Below are 20,710 nucleotides of genomic sequence, written 5' to 3'. Positions count from 1 at the left end.
CCTCGTTCTAATTAAAATACACAGCGATTCCGTAGACGTAACAGAAGAAATGGGTAAGCGGTTAAAACTGGCAATAAAATAGCAGAGCGCGAATTGGATTTTTACAAATAATGTTTTTTTTCCCCCCAAACCCAAATTAATTTTTTTGGGGTGTTGGGGGTGGTGGGGGTGGGGGCGCGAGGGGTGGGGTAGTTGTAATCACACATTTGAGTTTAGAAGGCTTTGTCTGCACTGTACCACTTTAAACAAAGGGGAAAAACAGGCCAATAGATCAGAGCTTTAACAAGAGAACATGGTCGCAAATTGCAGGAAGTTTATGGATCATCACATCTTATCAGTTTCAAGATTGGACTTGAATTAAAAACCCAAAGACATTGCAAACTGTTGAGCCACAGAGAAGATGCACTGGTCATAGATGAGACCTATTTCAACAGTGTTTGATTCGAGTGAGGTTCAACACATTAAGCTTCCCCGGTCTCAGCTGGACATGCAGCTCAGTAAAATGCTGAGAGGGAAACACGTGTTCCAAATAACCCAGGCAACAGATTTAACATTTAACTGCGCACTGTTTGTTCGAAGTCTCTGGAAGTGCAAAGTTCCAGGGAGCAGCTAAATCGACACCCAAATGTTTCCTTTGACAGGAAACACTGGAGGCTAATACAAACACTCAATAAGCTTCTATCTGTGTATGGTTTCGCTGCGCTGCACAATTACACTGATTATCGGAAGGTCATGTCTGCCCAGATGTTCAGAGCACGATGTTAAGGGACGTTTGTTTTTCAGATTTTCAGCTGGATGAAAGCGACAGAAATATCACAGGAATGATACATCTGAACCCTTTGGGAGCAAAAATAAAATTTCCGTAAACTGTTCTTTTTTCCCCCCCTGTTGATTTGCCTGCTGGCTAACGATGCGATTGATTTGCAGGGGAGTTTATTTCCCCCATTGCCTGACCAAATTGGTATGGAGTTGAAAACTCTGGGTCCCAACTGATAACGTAAAGCCTGGTGCCCCGCTGGGCTGTTCCTCAGATACCGGCAGGAATCTATCCCCATCACCTCCCCCCCCGGCTAACAATGGAGGAGAGAAACCAGAATCCCATTCACACACCCCACGTACCTGTGTAATGCTGGACAAGTTGCTGCACAGTCTCAAACTGGGCCCGGGTTGTAATGTAATACCCACCATTGTCCAGCTTACGGATCTTATAATGTTTCACGTGATCTCCCTTCACCTCGTCCCAGTCCCGGATTGACAGGGAATAGGCACCTGTGTGGGCAGGAAGCACACATCGCTTTTATAATAATAGTAATAATCCTTGCATTTGTTACAGCGTCTTATCACGTCTTCGAGGCGTCTCAAGGCGCTTCGCAGAATAGACTGTAAAGTGAATCGACTGTGTATTTTGTGGGCGAAATGTGGCAGCCAATTGCGCACAGCAGCGTCCCACAAACAGTTGTGGACTGAGTGACCAAATTATTTTTTTTGAGAGATTGTTATCCTCGGAAAAGTGATCCGCCAATTGACTAACAACCGGGTTCCTACTTACTGCTGGATAAACAGAGGCGTGTGGAGTAAGGAAACTTGCCCAAGGTTTCGCCCTGCCCGGGAATCGAATCCAGGTCCTCTCGCTTGTGAGGCGAGTGCTCTAACCACTGAACTACAGGACTCCACTGCAGCTATGTAAGGAAACCTTACATTTCCATCTCTGAATGAAAAGCAATATTTTGCCACAAAACCCGAGCATTCTTTGTGCAGATCGATAAGCAGATCGTTTCTAATTGTCTTGGCTCTAATTTTAAGGCGATGCTCCCTTTGTAATGGTTCCTCTACCAAAGGGATGAGTGGTCCTATCGAAACTGATAATTGCTTTAATTTCTTTAAACACCTCAATCAAATCACCCCTTATCCTCCTCTGCTCTGGGGAACATAACAAGGGAAACCCAATCTTTCATGTTAGTTCAACTTGGGTATTAACCCAGAGAACAATCACTGGACACCCGCAAAGTCCAGTGCATCATTCCAAAGGTCGGGTGTCCCCAGGACTGAACACAGTCTTTGAAAGGATTATTCATCTGGAAACTTGTGGCCAAACATACCTCTCTCTGAACAGAGCAAGTTCCCCTATCCTAAGCCAATGCTAATGCCAACACCAACGCCAATGGCACACCTACCTTTGGTGGTTTCACTTTCGCGGATGAGGAAGGTGCCACGTGGGTTACTGGGGCACACTAACATCCGTTCTGCGTCCTTCCGACCCATCTTGCCAAAGTACCATCTGATTAACAAAAATGGGAGCAGTGTGAGCGCAAGGAACTCCCAACGCAATCATCAAAAGCATTCGACGAGACGCAAGCGTTTTAACACCTCATAAACGATTATACGGCAGCTATTATAAGATGAGGCGATGGCAGTCACCTGATCGAAGCTATTAAACGGGACACTAAACTGAAATAGTTTATTAGAGTCACGTCAGAAAACCAAGAAACATTATCGCCATCCGTTTGCAGTCATTCCAGAAAAACCATTAGAAACCTACTCTTCTGCCTGGATCGAGTTGACTGGAGCCACGTAATTACTGGGAACGTATCCAGTATTCCCTGTCGACAGCGACCGAACTTCCCACCAGTCACCTTCCCTGAAAAACACATCCAAATCGGTTACACGCAGCTGAGGGATTTGTTCTATTAATGCATGGTTTATTATCCATTGATAGCTATTGCAGCGATGCCATCTATCGAGCACTGTTGTTTACTGCAGCAGTGACTGCAGGTTCATCAATAACTGGCAAACATACTGCACACTGAAGGATGTACACCCTGGGAAGGATGTGCACGAAAGCTGCACGTTTCAGTTTAATCTACATTTCATAACCTAACAAAATAATCACCCTTGTATTTGCTACTGACTCTTTCACCCCAGTGGGACGGATCAAAGCGCTTCACAGGATTTACTGCAAAATGTAGTGACTGTGTATTTTGCAGGCAAAGTTTCTGTATTGACATCACCGCTCTCTTTATACCACTTGGTCTCTACTATCTGTGCTTTTGTCTAGAACACCAACAACAACTAATCTAGTTATTGTAATTTAATCTGTCTTGACGCCATTAAACCAATAATCTAAGATCAGAATTTACAGCACAGTGTAAGATCACTTGGGCCTATTTTGTCTATTAATAGTAATAATCCTTGAATTTGATATAACGCCTTATCAGATCATCGAGTCGACTCAAAGCGCTTCACAGGACATACTGCAAAGCGAATTGACTGTAGATTTTGTGGGCGAAACGCAGCAGCGGTAATAATGATCTTGTGCAAGATCATGAAATATGGCATTGAAGTAAATAAAATGCAGCCAGGAGATGGCAGCAAAAGACTTCCTATTATTTTACCATTCCGATGTCATGTGTGGAGCAGGAAGTTGCACAATGCAACACGTTTATTGTGATGAAAAATTGATATAAATAGTGTGCAGACAGCATTACTCATCTGAAACAATGCTGCGAGAAAAGAAAAGCTATTTAGAACGTCTGAACGAAAACCAAATCAATTGGCAAATACTCTTTTTCTCCTTTCATTTGGGCCGAGTGACAGTCCCGAAGTAATTCCTATAATTTGGGCTTGATGAACTAGCCTGAAATGACAATTGGGAATATCATTCAGTGTGTTCAGGAAGTAAGTAGACAGTTCCACATCTAACAGGCATTGCAGCAAAAACTGCTGTTCCTCTGGGACAATGTGAATTCTGCTGATATTATTAGTAGTATTATGTTTAGTATTATGTATTATGCTGATATTATTACTAGCATTATGTTTAATACTACTACGATAAGAACCCTTACTTTGATACAGCACCTTATTACGTTGGGAGGATGTCTCACAGCACTTCCCAGGATTTACTGTGAAGACTGTGAAATGTAATATTGTGGGTGGATTTTCAGCAAAAAGCAAAGAATGGCAAAAATAAAGGAGAAATAAATTAAGCTGCGACTATTTTTAGCGTTACCCAGATGCAAAAACAACTTGCATTAATATAACGGCTTTCGCACGGGAGAGCTTAACAATGGCGTTGTTTGACACTGAGCCAGGGAGAAAGGGGAGGAAACTAGACATGGTGAATAAAATTCGGTGGATGAAGGGAAACAGTATAATACAATCGCACGTTAAAAGAGATTTGCTTCCGCCACTCCCAATCCATAAAATATCAAACCCAGCTCGCTGCTCACACACATTCAGATTGCGGATATAAATAACTATGGTGAAAGCGCAGGAAATGGCAATACGGATGATGCAATACTGTCACAATTCACCAAGCGACCTCCTTCCATGCTGAAATTTCTCACATTTTCATAAGCCCCCCCCCGCCCTCTGGAAATCCATCCCGGATTCTCTCCGGCCCCCTTCCCGCCCCTCTACTCTCTCTATCTTTCTAGCCCCCTCCCCCCTTTGACTCTATATTCGGTCTCCTTCCCTCCATCCCGGCTCCCATCCCCCCCAGCAGTTTCCAAGCTTTCCTCCCTTTGTGAAAGGCTCTGTGTAAATGTGAATCGTAATGTAATGTATAACCCATCAAAGCCGTAACGAATTCACTGGGACCTCATTTTTTCCTTTGACTACTTCACCCCCTTTTCAGTCCCATTGATCTTCGTCCAGTCAGTGCTGACAGGATCACAGCCAAGCCTCACATCTTGCTGGTCTGGTTCGGCAAATGTCAGGGCCGTAAGTGCACAAGGCATTTGGACCAGACCGGGCCAGACCTGCCCATTTCAGCGCCTGATCCTGAGTTATACTCACGAGTTATTGATGAGGTGGAATTTTTCTCCTTTCTTAAAGGTGAGGTCGTCCTCAGTCCTGGCGTCGTAATCGTACAGCGCGATGAACAGCGTAACGCCTCCTGCTCCAAACCACAGGCCAAATTTATGCTCAACGCAGAAACCCACCGTGCACGAAAATAACAAAGCGACGGATAAACAAAACGAAATTCGACACCGATCCGTTGTACTTTCAACCTCTTTCCTGTCCTGGAATGATCGCCAAACCTGGCGGGTAGATTGAGAGTAACGAATACCTAGCCAGATTAGTTCGTGTTGTGGGACACCGCTGTGCTTAATTGGATGCCACGTTTTGGACACAAATAATACAGTCGATTCACTTTACTGTATATCCTGTGAAGCGCTTTGAGACATCTCAATGATGTGATAAGGCGTTTTATCAAATGCAAGGATCATTATTGTTATTATTTTATTGTTGTGTTACCAAATCTGGAGAATTTACTCTCTGGAAATGCAGTGCTTGGCAAGTTAAGCCAGATCACACACTGTCGTGGCTATTTAACATTATTCCTGAGCTGTTTAGTGTGGGACTGTTGCATCCAATGACTTCAATCCCATTTGTTTTTGACGAACTGCTGAATTAGTCATATCAAGCAGCACGCCATCTGTGTTCAAAACGAGTTCAGTATTTTCTCGCATTCGTGCTCATTCCCCAGATGCCACCTTCTGCCTGAATTGTCACAATCCTTGTTTCTATTAAGGCAGGCGAGCCATTAAACTCTAATGTGGTTCTCTTTAACCCATTCCAGCGCCCCCATTCCACTGCAGTCAACAGGGCTCACGGGAGTTACTATAAAGTGTAGTCACTAATTTGTAGGCAAGCTCCTTACATTTGATATAGCGTCTAATCACGTCTTCCGGCGGGGTGGGGGGTGGGGGAGTGTCTCACAGAATATACTGTAAAGCCAATTGACTGAATATTTTGTGGATGGATCGCGGCAGTCAATTGCACCCAACAGTGTCCCACAAACAGTCGTGGATTGGGTGACCAAATTTTTTATTTTTGAAGTGATTATTACCCCCGGAAACGCCATCCGCCAATGGACTAACAACCGGGTTAATGTCACATTGGCTTCTGAATGCCCTGGACTACAACGCTCAGAGCCGGACGATCGTATCTAACCTGGCACTCCTCCTCCGCTTCTCGTTGTTAGTGTGCTCGCCGGGTAACCGACTGAACCCCCAAAAGGGGTCAAAGCCGAACCCGATGCATCGTGGAAGCTGTTGAAGTCGGGGATCCGGGTGAAGACCGCCGTCTGTGGTTGATTGGTGGGGTCTGGACCGTAACGTGGGTTTGTGTTCTGGTTGAAGAATCCATTCCCATCGTCAGCTTGGGATTTGGGTGACCCCTTCTCTTTGCAATGCACGCAGCCCATTATCCGGAAATCTGCAAGCAGAGGGAATGATGTAATGATATACACACATATAATCTTTGCTTATGATACAGCACCCTTAGGGCCAGATGACCAGAGGAAACACAAGACGATCCAACCCCCACCCAACTGACTACTGCAGTCTGCTGTGGCCAATCTTACATCTAACAGCCTGACACAACTAAAACAAGACAACAGAGTGATGCCGGACTCAACTCTTTGCTTAACAGGGAGATGCTTGGGTTATTCAGCCTCTCGTAGATGTGAAATGCCAGGGGTAAAATTCTGCCCAAATCTGGGTTTAGCTTTTTTTTTCCCCCTGAAGTGTTTCAGAGGCTTCAAATTTTAGGACAATTCTTAAAATCAGCCTTATTTTTGAAGCCGGGATGCCCTGCCCTGCTATTCTTCAACCACAGCATCCTGATCTCAAGTACCCTTTCCTGTCAACCTTTTTAACTTATTAATTAGAGAAAAACTCCCCCTTGTGCTTGTCCTCGAATTACCCTTTGCAATTCCAACCCTGTGTCCTTTTGTTCTGTTGGATCAAGTATGGATGGGAATAACTCAACAACAACTTTCATTTATGTAGTGCCCCTCACACAGGGGTAGTGTCTCAGAGCACTTAACAGTGGTGTCACGCCTGACTCCGAGCCAAGGGGGTGAGAGGGGTCGTGGGTGACCGTAAGCACGGTCGAACAGGAAGACGCAACCTGAAGATGGGGAAGGAGGGGCAAAGGCGGAGGGATTGAGGGAGAGTATTCTCGAGTTTCGGGGTGTAATGGCTGAAAGCGAGGCCACTGATGATGAATCGAAAGGAAGCTACCTCTGATAATGCAACACCTCCTCCAGCGCTGCACTAGAGCATCAGCCCAGTCTGTGAACTCAAAGTCCTGATGTGATACTTGAACCCACAACCTTTTGACTTGAGGCCAAGGTGCTATCAGGCGAACAATGACACCTTGTTAGGCTTCGCTGCTCAAAACAGGCTAAGCTGTATTCAATGACTGAAAACCATGGAGAGGGGGGAGTCTGAAGTGTGAAGTTCTCGCCACAGTTTGCAGAGTGCAACTTATGTACAAGGTGATAAAGTGGAAGGAACTGCGGCCACACACAGCTGTCTGCGTGTTGTTACCTCTTTTGAAATGCATTCAATTGGTCTCAACAAACAAGCCTGGAAGTAAATGACCAATTTTATCTAGGGGGATTTTTGGACGGGGAACCAGACGAAACTCCCTTTCCTTTTCGAATTGTGGGATCCCAACCACGGGAACTTTAAAGTGCGCCCAAACAGGTAGACGGAACCTCAGTTTAACGTCTCGCTGAAGAAAGGCACCTCTGACAATTCAGCGCATTGTATTGGAGAGTCAGCCTAAACCATGAGATCAATGTCCCATTGCAGTGCGACTTGGCTTGAACCCACAAATCCCGACTCAGACACGAGCGAGGCCAACACCTCGGACAGATGCCGAGAGAGGATTGTACGCCCCTTCAGATTATATTTAAGTGCAGTAGAGTGTAACGGAAATATTATAAAAAGGTCCAGTTTAATATAGTTATTAGTTCAGATATTCCACTGAATAGAGCTCTTATATTACAGTCTTTCTCATCCTCCCACCCACATCCGTCTGTGCAGGAAACGACTTATATAGAAATACATAACTCATGTTGTAGAGGCTGATTTTGTACTCTGGTCCTCATTACGCAGCTCCAGAGGGAAAACAGCACAAGTGCATCACACCTCTTGTAATATGTTACTGTGAGTGTGAGCGGAGAGTTTGCATTCCATCCCAGACACAGGGAACTTTCCTGTGTCAGTGACGAAGGCGTGTGGTATCAGTCTTTACTGGATTCTCTTTAAGCATGACGTATGTTAAGACACCTGGCTAACCAAACAAATTTGTGTGGTTTTGAATGCTTAATAGCACAATATTAAGATATCACCCAGGCTCAGTTGATTAGCAGTGTAGCCTTTGAATCAGAAGGTTGTGGGTTCAAGCCCCAATGTATTGCACTCAACAACAACTTACATTTACATAGCGCCTTGATGCAGGGTAGCATCTCAAAGCACTTAAAATAACTAAGGAATGATAAAGTCACTTTATTTATAGGAGCCTCCCTTAAAAAATGCATAATGACCACATACCAATCCCTCAGAGCAGGAAGGGCTCGATTATCAATGGGGAACTGTAAACATTAAGAGTTTCTCGTCAACTATCAGTGGAAGATCTTCCACACACCGCTATTCTCCATTGATATTCCTGTATTCAAGTGTTGTGGAGGCAAACAATTGATTCCAAAGCATCCTTTAGGAATTATGGAGCTGGGATTTTACAGTCAACTCTGGGTCAAGTAGGCTGATTTTATACACTGTAGATGAATAAGGAGGTTATATAGGAAACTGGTGTAATGCGTAAAAGAAAATGACTAGTCTGATGAAGTCTCCAATATCCCCGGCAGCACACCACCAATGAGCTGTTATTAATGGCATTCTGCCCCATTTATTTCAATCAAGAAGGCTCCTTAGGGATCGTCTCCAAATTTCTTTCACCCAAATTGAACGTACACCTGCTCTGGCTGGTTGGTATTATGGGAGGGTAAGGGTTCGTTCACCCACTCTCTATCTGGATAGAGCAGTGTGAGAATTGAGGACATGCTATTTAACAATGTAAATACTTTACAACGCTGTGCGAAAGTTGCCTGCTTCGTTCACTTAACTGTAATTACCATGAGGCGCTTTGAGACATTCCAATGTCACTGGCATGATATCGAAGGCGAGGGATGTTTGTTATTTATTCTAAGATGGAAAATCATTCATCTTAACTGGGAGACTGAACGGTAAAATCCACTGTATGCCGATGGGCATAAATAACGGTTTTGTGTTACGTCTTTATAACGGGAAGACGCAAAGCATCTTTTCAGCAGACTGACCGACAACCGAGAACCATGCAAAATTCTCCGCAATCCAATTGATCGAAGCGTTGCAATGTTATGAAGCTATTACGCTCACACCTTCCAGCGCTCCCCACAGACGGCAAAGGCTGCCAATAAATTGCAAGTGTCGAGCTCCCCCCACCAAAAAAAAAACCCCAAAATCAAAGGCAGATTTAGCTGCCGTCATTTCTCAATGAAACCAGATGGTATGATTGTCACCAACAACCGCACCTGTAACTAGTAAGCCCTGGTATGCTGCAAGGTGGTTGCGATACAGCGTTAGCCTTTGTTGGGGGAAAGGGATGGATGCTCTCAAGGAAACACTTGCATTCTAATGAAATGGCACTGACCCAAACCCTCCTGCTCTCTTCCTGACTGAGATGCAATCAGCACCGGATGACTGTTGATTAGTCTCCACTTTCAGTGATTTCCCCAATGCCAGGTAAAGAATGCAGGTGCAGCGATTTCAGCCGAGCCAAGGGTGGGGTGGGATTGGGGGGTGGGTTGAGCGCTGCATTGTCGGAGGTGCCGTCTTTCACGGGACGCCTTCAAACCCAGGTTTCGCCTGCCTGCTCAGGTGGACGTTAAAGAACCCGTGACACCATTCGAATGTAAGAGAAGGAAATTTCTCCCGATGGCCTGACCAACCATCTTAAATACAATCGATCATCCCCTTCATGGCTGCGTGTGTGAAGATCAGCGTCCGCATTCGCCTACAAATGCATTCAATCCTGTGAAGCGCTTGATAAAGTGCTGTATCAAACGCTAGGAGTATTGTTCGCACATTATCAGAATTGTAGCCGTCCTCTTGGTACCTCCCCACTGTTGATATCTGCTAACTTTGCACAGGCCTGCTGGTTTCTGAGGGTAGCTAATCAGTTAAAGATTCAGACTGGAATCTCACACGCACACACACACCCTGTCTTTGTGATATGGTTGTTACAGTAAGATGGAAAGGCAGACTTTGACAACTACTGCATTCAGCAATTGCTAGTGTGGTACTATTCACAGTGATGCCTCTCACTGTACATCTGTGCAATGTGCAATGTTGCACATGAAACTAACAAAGGCTTCTGACTTTAAAGGTCTAAGATTGAGACTTTGAAGTCAAAAAGCTCCTGTCAATCAGCTCCTTTACATATTTCACAAACAACACTTTTTCAAAGCTACTTTTAAGTCATTATTCATGTTGAAGCCAAATGCGCACCCAGGGCTTGAGAAATAAAATATTCATTATTCCGCCAAAAAACATTACGATAACTGAAGTGGGGTTGGAAATATTAATTAATGCAAATTTTTTTTTTAACAGAGGCTCCATGTTTGCTTCTGCAGCTTTCGAAACAAGCAACTCGGGATAATGTAAAGCAAAAGCAAAAATATTTCCGTTGAACTTGTAACGATGAGATCGGTAGGCGTGTGGAATTGTACGTGTTCCGCCACTGCAAAAAAAGCGAATTAAATGATAGTCTCCCTCTGGATCTATCATGCTGTGAAAATGTTAAATACTCAACCACACAGTGGGAATAGCATTTTGCCTACACAAAACACGGCGACCACACTTTACAGTAAATACTGTGAAGCGCTTTGAGACGCCCTCCTGACGCGAAAGGCACTGTATTAAACGTAAGGATCATTTGGGTTATTATTGCATTCCTGAAGCTGATTTTTCTCAGATTATAGCTACGTTGAGATGAACATTTTTCGTGGCTTTCAATGAGCAAAGACTCAACACTAATGTCCCTTTGTTTGAGACAATAAGTCTGCAACATAATGTAATCTTTTTGAAAGACGAGCAAATTTGATTCGTTCCTCGCAATTCGCAATCTATTGAAAGAGCGTTCCCCTCTGCGGAAACTCTGCTCGCTTCTGTCAAGTGAATTAATGAATTGTCGATCTGTGCAATCTGTTACGGAGATTTGCCGTCAGAGATGAACAACGTCATTAGGATTTGAGTGAATGGAATTCGGAAATTCTTAATCGGAGCCGGGTTAATGGAAAAACATTATCCCCCAGGCCGTTATCCATTGTCAACAGCTCTTCTGGAAGCGTATTTAATATTAGTAATCCTCGCATTTGATATAGCCCCTCATCGCATTGTCGAGATGTTTCAACGAACTTCACAGGATATATTGCCAAGTGTGGTGTCTGTGAATTCGAGGGCAAATGTGGCAGTCAGTTCGCACACAGCCACGCAATATTTGCTTACAAACACACAGTCACTACGCTTTACTGCATTTTACAGGAAGCACTTTGAGACTCGCTGACGTTGCTGATGCGTTATTAAAGGATTATTATTGTGTTGGTGCACTATGGAAGGATTATTATTATTAAGATGAAGCAAAGCTTAAAAAGAATTAGGAGCATTTTAAAATTAGATTCAGCTTTTCCAGTTTGATTTGCCATATCTCGGTGATTCACCCACAAAATACACTTTACAATATGCTCTGTGAAGCGCTTTGAGACGTCTCCACGACGTGATAAGGCGCTGTATCAAACGCGAAGAACATTATTATTATAAGATGTAAGCATTATTATGATCTCCTTTGAAAAGGGCGAACTAACATTGGAATAAAAAGCACCTTATTCAGTGGCCTCTGCTATCCCTGGTTTAAGAGGCACGAGCATGAACAAGCTGCAAGGTGCAAAATGGATTCCAGTACTGCAACAACACCTGCTCCGTACACAACAAATGGTCCTCGGGGGCTGGCTTATTGCTGACTGGGCTCCAGCTCAGCTGGCAGACACGGAGAATACTGCACAGCCTCTGTGTGAGCTGTGAATAGTAATGGCCGTGTGCCTCTCACAGACTGAAACAAAGGGCGGCTTGTCATATCCGAAAGGCAGGAGGCTCCGTTCTGCCAAATAATAGCGGTTTCTGCCACAAGCACTTCCTCTGTCAGTATACACCGTCCCTCATTCCCCTTCCCCCCCCCTCCCCACCCCCTCCCTTCCCATCCCTCCCAGGATTCCTGTCAGACACAGAGACGAACCCTGATGTAGAATAGACGAGCATCGCCTGGCGAAGGAGGGAGAACTACACTGTGCATTCCTGTGGAATTGGATCAATGGCAACACTGCAGCTCCTAACACCAGCTCAACCAAAGCTTTCAAGTCACATTTACTGAGCCATTAGCATTTCATCCTTATTCACCCAAAGCAGCTTTTGTTCAATTACCCACCTCACACCATACAGCACAACAGCGCAAACGACACAACAACAATAACCACTTACATGTAAATGGTACCCCTTATTGACTGTTATGAANTTTTTTTTGCTTCTTACACTTGGTCCGAGAGACATCAATGAAACAGAAAGCACAGAGAAAGGACCAATTCGCATCATGGGAGGCGATGACAACCATTTTTCTGTAGCCAGCATCAATCACTTTCACCTGTACACTCAAGCACTCACACATACAATATACACTCAAGCTCAGCTCCTCTTCCAAAACTCAGGCAAAACCACACTCACTCCAGGTAAAAAAAAAACATAATCATCAGAATTTGCTTTGCAAAACATTCGCCCCCAAAATATACAGTCAATTCACTTTACAGTGTATCCTGTAAAGCTTTTGAGACGTCTCAAAGACGTGATAAGGCGCTGTATCAGATGCAAGGATTATTATTATTATTATTATTATTATGCCTACAATTTACAAATCCTGTGAAGCCCTTTGTAACGTCCTCCTGATGAGAAAGGCACTATATCAAATTCAAACATCACTAGGGCTGTTGTTATTGTTGTTCGGAGTTTCACAATATTGCATTAGACCCATGTACGCAATCTCTTATAACCAAAGTGCTGTTTTGCTCAGGAATCTGCTCCCTTACAAAATCCACAGTCACTACACTTTACAGTAGAACAAATTGGCACTATCATGTCTTCGAGTCACCTCAAAGCGCTTCACAGAATATACTGTAAAGTGAATGGACCGTATATTTTGTGGGTGAAATAATCTACTGATGGGGCAACAGAAAATACTATGATGGTTCACAAGTAGTTTCAAAAAAACAATTCTACTACAAAAATCACAGTGAATTTCCACTTTCTGTCTTCGTCAAACTGGACATGAAACCAGGCAGAGGATTCAATAATAGAATGACATCAGCTTCAGGGTGGGCCAGCTCTTGGCATTAAACCGCTTACTTTGTGAAGCCAGGAATCCCTGGCAGCTTTAATATTGAAATGTTATTCCAAGAGCAGTCCTGAGCAAGAGAGTTAACTCTAGAATAGATTTCTTCCATGTTCTCCTGTCTGGCCTCCCAATCTCCGACCATCAGAGGCTCAACTCATCTACAGCTCCCTGACCAGACTTCGGTCCTCAACAAGATCCTGCACTCTCGCTAACCCTGTCCTGGCTGAGCTCCACCATCTCGCTGACTCTCAGCGGATCGAATTCAAAATCCTCGCCCAGGTTCTCAAGAACTTTCCAGTGTTTTCAGAATCACAGCCACTGGTTATCGAATCCTACCACGGACGCACTCCACCCCATAACGTCCGACACTCCCAGTCCGCACTCTGCCCTCTTCAGATTCTGCTTTGTTGATCGCATCACACCCCCTTCCCCCCACCACCACTTAACTCCACTCCCAGAGACAAAGCCTTCAGCAACAACGCCCTTGTCAAACAACAATCCCTCCGTGTTGCTAAAAAAAACTCCTAAACCCCAATCTACCCAATGGTGCGGTCAATCACCCTTAATTTTCCCTCGTGTCTTCCTTTGTGTCCATTGCTGCTATTGCCAAGCACTTTGAGATGAGCAAACAGGGAGGTTAGGAGGAACTTTTTTTAAAAAACACACTCAGAGCCGTTAGGGTATGGGACGCCCTGTTGGGAGCGGTGGTAGAGGCAGCATCCATATTTAGCTTTCAAAAGGGAAATAGATAATTACCTAAAAAGGAGTTTGGAGAAAAGGTGGGTAAACGGGACTGAAAGGATTAATCATAAAAAGAGGCTGCACAGACACAATGGGCCGAATGGCCTTCTTCTGTGCCGTAAATTTCTATGGCTCTGTCCTTTCCTTAGCTCGCTGTGTATGAGCCAATTTTCCCCCCCAACGGAATCTACTCACCGCAACAACATTTGAAAGCATCTGTGTACTTGCTCCAGGACATTTTTGCTTGTGTACGGTAGGTCGCTGGGTGGGTGGTCCTTACAGTTCGAGATCTATCGAGCGGCAAAGCAAAAAAACTGACTGTTTTTCCAAGTTCCCGGAGAGAGAGAGTCAGGGTGAGAGAGAGGGGAGAGAAAAAAATGATGTTCCTCATCAACCTTCCAGTGGTTTCAGAATCACAGCCGCTGAAGAATGTTAGGAAGGAAGCTGATTCGTTGTTGATTGTGAGTCCCTGAGTCCAACACGTTGAAAGTTATTCCATAAGATCCTGGGAAGTGCGAGGGACATGGAGCTGGAAGCAGGAAACAGCTGCATTCCCCAGCCGTCTTGTGAAACCCTGCAGCTCAGCATATCCACAGCAGGAAGAGGAGACTGTTTTCTTTACGCACCGGGGTTGCTTGTTGAGGTTAACTGATCGCTGGTCCCCATTGGACAAGCAGGAAGAACCGTAACACAGCCTGACTTGCTTCAGGTCAGGGACAACCCATTGTCTACAGTGAAAGCAGTTTCCTCCTTCATCCACTTAAAAAATATGACGTAGCCATTTTCGGTACGCATTGAAAGCCGTGCCCAATCTCGCAACTGACCTTTATTGCCGCACAGATGTTAATGCAGCAGAACATCAGGAATAAGAACCTAGAAAATGCCACACGTTCGAACGATGATTGCAGCTACAACCAAATCTCAATAAAGGTCAAGTAGAAACTTTTTTTAAAAAAAATATATAAATCTTTGCCTGAAACTCAGCACACGGCACAGTAGAAATCACGTTAACACGCGCTCTGGGACCTCAGGTTGTTTGGTGGAACGAAAGGGTTGAGAGTAGATCGGAGGGAGAGTCAACCTGGAATTTATCTCCTCTGGAGAAAGGCTGATAGGGTAGTGACACTGTTACTGGATTTGCATCCAATGTTACTGGATTTGCATCCCTAAACATCATAGGTTCATAAACCCACTGCCAGTATTTGCATAATAATTGAATTTATATTTTAAAACATTGGTCATTTGAACGAGGACCTCTAAAAAATGCAGCACTCTCTCCCCCCCAGCGATGTAATGGAGTGTCAGTTTAATCTATGCGCTCAAAGTCTTACAGTGGGGCTTGTCATTATACAGTGCTGACACAACTAAAGTGTGTAAGTGGATCTGGGTTTGAAGCTAGTTTAGTGACAGGCAGAATGAACTATATAGTCACTTCCGATCACATTCATTGCTACGCTCCACATTATATCCCACTTTACTGTACCAACTGAACCGGAAGGTATTACTCATCTCCATGCAGAGCTGCACAATACAGTTATTCCCAACTTTTTAACAAACTCTCCCCTGTTGCTTGTTCTTCCCACTCGGCCCCTGTTAACTCTGCAAGCCAAAGCCCTAACGGGTAGAGTGGTCCTAGCTGGACAAATAGCGGGGAATCTAGCTGCCGCATTTTGGCCACAAAATATACAGTAAATTAACTTTGCAATATATTCTGTGCAGCGCTTTGAGACGTCTTGAAGATGTGATAATGCGCTGAATCAGATGCGAGGATTATTATTATATAAGCTATATAGCTGTAGGTAATTAAACTCCAACTGTTACCCCCAACACACACTCTGGGGTCCCCAAGTCTTGGGCTCTCACCAATCTACACCTAATACTTTCCGGTACTGTATTAGGTAAGCAGGATGCATCCCCTCTGGGAAAGAGTGGGCGTTCCATTCCAATACACATGTGTAGGTGGGAATGCACAGAAGTCTCTGTCTGGTTTGAATAGTCTTAAGCATTGTGATGAGTTCCCTCGTGTGTCATTGAGCAAGAACAACCTGACCAAGAAAAAAAAGCTGCTCGTTCAACAAAACAAGAGAAAATAAATTGCGGCAATGGCAAAAAATAAGCCCACAATAAAAGTCTTCAGCTGGGGACCGAAGAGCAACTCAAGTCAGTTTAGCAATAGCTGGCTTAGCTCTGGGGTCAGCAAAGGGTTTAGTTAGGGGCACAGTATTGTTTCAGTTCGTTTATGTGGCCAATTTTTAGCTTCTGTATTAGTCAAGTGGACAACCTCAGGTGCAATGAAGGAACCAGTTTGCATGTTAGGAGTTGCGAACGAGGTGACCGAATGCTTTAGTTGGTAAATGGGTTCCATGGCCATGGTCTCAGCCTTTAACAGATAGAGCAACGTTGAACTAGCAAAAGGGGAATGGAATCATAGAATTATACAGCGCAGAAGGAGGTGATTTGGTGTGTGGTGCCCATGCTGGCCCTTGAAAGAGCTGTCCAAATTAATCCCACTACCCCACTCTCTCCCCCTGCAAATTTGTCCTCCCAAATATCGGTTCAATATATGGTGTGTAACATTCTGACCCAGAAAGCTGTAGAGACACAATCAATAGAGAGGAGTTGGGGGGAGAGAAGAAAGGATCTATTTATACCTCTGTGCCTGCAGAGAATGCATTCAGTTATACTGTAGTCAGCAAAGCCCAAATTGCTCACTGTTCTCCAGGGTGTGTAGGGCTCCTGTAATGTAGTTCATGTGCTGGGAGGTATTAAATTAGTTTTTGTAATTGACAGAAAATGGCAGATAATATGTCTCAGCCCTTTTGCGTTGTCTTGCTGTGCGACTGCCCACACTCACAGCGACAGCTAACGCTGAAGTCAAACAGCAGGAGCGCACGTCAAAACCAATTGGGAATAAATAACTACTCTACTCCATTGCTGCACTTTCACCGCAACTGTCCTCACGCAGCCCTACACTTGACCGTGGCCAGTTCCGTCGCAGGAAACAGCAGCCACGAACCATAGGTGCCGAGCAGCAGAGTGTGCAGATATAGCTCCGGCTCAAACCCAGCTCTGCTTCGAGACTTTAATGCGGCAAAATACAAAGCGATGTCGCTTTCCTCTTCGGACGTGCGGCTTAGGGCTTGTAGGGCTTTGCATCGCAGACTGATTCTGTTTCGAGGTCGGGCTACGACGCCTTCCGAGAACCTTTCACAGCGTGTTCAGCAGAGGGTGGCGGTGGTGGGTCGGGGTTGGGGTGTGTGTGTGTGTGTGGGGGGGGGGGGCTGGGAGGGAGGGAAAGAGAGAGGAAGCCTCATTTGAAAATGATGGCGTAAGCCATTAGGAAGAGGAAGTTCAAGCCTGACCAGTCCGTGACCTGCATTCTGTGGTTCTGCATTAATTAAGGATAATCCTTTTGTTCGAGATAACGCCTTGTTGCGTCATTGAAACGTCTCAAAGCGCTTCACAGAATATGCTGTACAGTGAATCGATTGTATATTTTGTGGGCGAAACGTGGCAGTCAATTTCAAACAAGGGTGTCCCACAAACAGTCATGAACGCATTTTTTATTATTACCCCTGGAAAAGCGATCCACTAATCGATTAACAACCGAGCTCCTACTTGCTGCTAGGAAAACAGTGGCGTGTGGAGTAAGGAAACTCGACTAAGGCTTTGCCCAGGAATCAAACCCAAGTCCTCTTTGAACAGGCAGACGGGACCTCGGTTTAACATCTCATTTGAAAGGATGGCACCTCTGACGTTGCAATGCTCTCCAGGCCCATTGGGGTGTCAACTTACACTATTTGAGTTTAAAGTCCTGACGTGGGGTTTTAGCCTACAACCTTCTGACTCGGAGGCCAGAGTTGCTTCGAGATGCTAGCCTGTGCAAAGGGCTTTATATAAATGGAATTGTTGTGGATGCTACTAGCTGAACTCCTCACCCGCTCACAGTCAGTATTGACCCCAAATATGGTGACTTCCAAGAGTGATTTATTTCAACGTAGGCAGCAATATGGACGCTAAGCAGATGTTTCACCGCTGGCTCCAGTCACCTTTCTCAAGCAACCCACGAATGGAAATTTCAACCTCTTAGTGGAAACTCTCCATAATCTGCTTTGCAGACTTTCAATTGATGATGGTGGGTGAGTTTCCACACGGGTCAAACTGTCCCGTTGAAAAACAAAATGAAGAGCCTTGTAGACAGAGAGGACCCTTCAACCCATTTGATCTCTCCTTTCAAGAATAACTAACGACCACCTTCCCATTGCAGCAAACCCCGTGTCCTAATCGAATCAGGATACTTCACTGATGATGCGCACAAGAGAAACAGCGTACGGTACCTTCTTTGCTCTCATCGAAATGTCTTTCAAACGCACCAACAACCAAATGGTCTCTCTTCATCAAATCAGCCCTGACTTCTTATAAAAGGTCTCGCGGTTGAGTGACACAGAGTGTCCATTAGATCCCAGTAAGTGTCGGAATTTCTGGCACGTACATCTCAGAGTGAGCGCATTACCAGTTATGTTGTGGAGCAAATTCAGAATAAGAAATGAAACAGGAAGTAATATCACACATTCCAACAGAGGCGATATCAGTCAGCTCACTTAAATGTCACTCTCTCTCTCTCTTTCACTCCAACCCCAGATGTGACTCTGTATTTTTCACACAATATCAATTGCCCCTTGAAGAAACTCCACCCCTGGTATTTCTGACCCGCATTTGTCAACTTCAGCGACAGGAAAATAGAGCTAAACAGAAACCTTATGTCGCAAATAGCACAAAAAGCACTTTAAAGGGTTTGTTCCCCTTTCAGCAAATTATGGGAATTTGCCGACACAACACCAAGGGTCAGAAATAATGTGGTCAATGAATCCATGTCGTTTTGTGGGACCCTGTCGTGCGCAATTGGCTGCCTCGCTTCCCCCACAAAATATACAGTCACTATACTTGACAGTATATTCTGCGAAGCGCTTTGAGAAGTCTTGAAGACAAGATCAGGCACTGCATCAAAGGCAAGGTTTAATTAATTAATTGCTGTCAAAGCAAAGCCGATCAATTATTTTTAAGCGGAATTAGACGCACGCATGAAAAGGAATATTAAAGAGTGTCTGTGTGTGGGGATCGAGCAGGAGAGGACATTGGGCCAGATGACTCATGTGGAGAAAATCACTCTGTTCTGACCAAGTTTACTTGGCTATAATTTAACCTCAAGAATTCCAAGATTCCCAATCCGCTGCGCCATCTAGATTCTGCTGAAAGATAACGTCTAAGAATCAACAGGACAACAGACGGTAATCATCGGTTTGAGACTTCCGCTTTTCTTGTGAAAGCAAGTCCGTTTCAGGAAGAGACGAAAATTCCCTTTAACGTCGCCGGAAATTTGCAGCATTTTCCAATTTATTCTCAAACAACATGGAACTGCCTCGTGGCTCTGTGCAATCTCGCTTGTGTTTTGCTAATCTGCATTATTATGAGTAATAATAATACAGTACTCGCATTGACACTCTGTTTATCATGTTGAAATGTCTCAAAGGGCTTCACACAATGAGTTCCCTTGAAGCACAGCAACTGTTAAAGAGGCAAACGTGGCATTTAATCTGTACCAGCAACATTCAGCAGCGAGATGAATGAATCATTGCCCTTATTCTTTTGCAACGTATTTCTTTTTGACGTAAATTAATCGCTAACGCTAAGAGCTATGTGCGTTTTGTCAGCCTGCCAGTCCAGAGCGCTCTTGCCTTTGAGTCAGAAGGTTATTGGGTTCAACTTTGGGACTTTAAGATCACCTAGTCCCAGCTGATGCTCCAATCCTGTGCAGTGGGGGCGGTATTGTTGGGAGAAGCTGCCCGTCTGATCAGACATTAAAAACCGAGGTCCCGTCTGCGCCTGTTCGGGTGGAGGTTAAAGATCCCCAGCGCTATTCGAAAAGAGGAGGGAGCGTTTCCCCCGGTGTCCCCGGCCAACAATCCTCCAAATAAAATTAGCATTCGCTACGTGGCTGTTTGTGGGCCATTGCTGTGCGCAAATTGGCTTTTTGTGTGCATTCACTACACTTCACTGTGAAGTAAAGTGTATATCCTGCGAAGCGCTTTGAGAGAGGTTCCTATCGGGAAAGGGACTCGACCAAAACGTGAGGACTATATTATGTCAATCATCCTTTTGAAAATGGGGAAGGTCTACTTTCGGCGGGGAATGGGTTAATATGGATTCGCCTTCAGGAAACCCCTGATACTGTTCCACTTCAAGCTGTAACAACAGATCAGCCCGAGTGTTGATTCATCAGTGCAAAAAAAAACAACAGGCGCTTCCTTCGTGAACCGAGGGGGTGGGGGGAAACATTCATTCAAACCAAAAAACATATTGTGCAAACACAATGTATTTTGCTGCCTCCTGGACAATGTTTATTTCTCTCTCTCTCTCTCTCTCTCTCCCGTTATCCTATCTCCAGTTAACTTCATTGAGACGTCTCGACGACACAATAAGGCGCTGTATCGAACGCAACGATTGTTAAAATTTTATTTTTAGGGCAATGTCGTTTCGATGAAGGAGTTTTCAAAGTGGCGTCTCTTCAGCGGCAAGGTCTGACACCAGTAACTTCCTTCTCACTGACTCCATCCATGTTACAGAAGATGTTGTACTGAACATGGCGACAGATCAATATCTGCCATGAAAATGATGGCGCTGTCACACGCACACGCAC

The 20,710-nt window shown here is 44.7% G+C and overlaps 1 protein-coding gene across 4 annotated transcripts in view; it reads right to left on the bottom strand.

Annotated features, from left to right (window-relative positions):
• Positions 1-20,710, bottom strand: part of LOC103179446 (proto-oncogene tyrosine-protein kinase Yrk) — a 70,675-nt gene that overhangs the window by 9,869 nt on the left and 40,096 nt on the right. For 2 of the 4 annotated variants that reach the window (XM_007894741.2, XM_042338389.1), the window contains exons 1-6: positions 14,209-14,597; positions 5,956-6,219; positions 4,795-4,894; positions 2,540-2,638; positions 2,175-2,278; positions 1,120-1,269 (exon numbers count right to left, since the gene is read on the bottom strand). In XM_007894741.2, coding sequence (XP_007892932.2) covers positions 1,120-1,269; positions 2,175-2,278; positions 2,540-2,638; positions 4,795-4,894; positions 5,956-6,219; positions 14,209-14,404 — 913 coding nt within the window. In that variant the 5' untranslated portion in view covers positions 14,405-14,597. Of the gene's footprint in view, positions 1-1,119; positions 1,270-2,174; positions 2,279-2,539; positions 2,639-4,794; positions 4,895-5,955; positions 6,220-14,208; positions 14,598-18,350; positions 18,499-20,710 lie in introns of those variants that run through there. The other 2 variants (XM_007894739.2, XM_042338390.1) reach the window with 2 other exon arrangements.

This window comes from Callorhinchus milii, unplaced genomic scaffold (assembly GCF_018977255.1).
Source record: "Callorhinchus milii isolate IMCB2004 unplaced genomic scaffold, IMCB_Cmil_1.0 Scaffold10, whole genome shotgun sequence".
NCBI lineage: Eukaryota > Metazoa > Chordata > Chondrichthyes > Chimaeriformes > Callorhinchidae > Callorhinchus > Callorhinchus milii.
The sequence above is the reverse complement of the archived record's forward strand: the minus strand, read 5'-3'. Positions and strand labels throughout refer to the sequence as shown.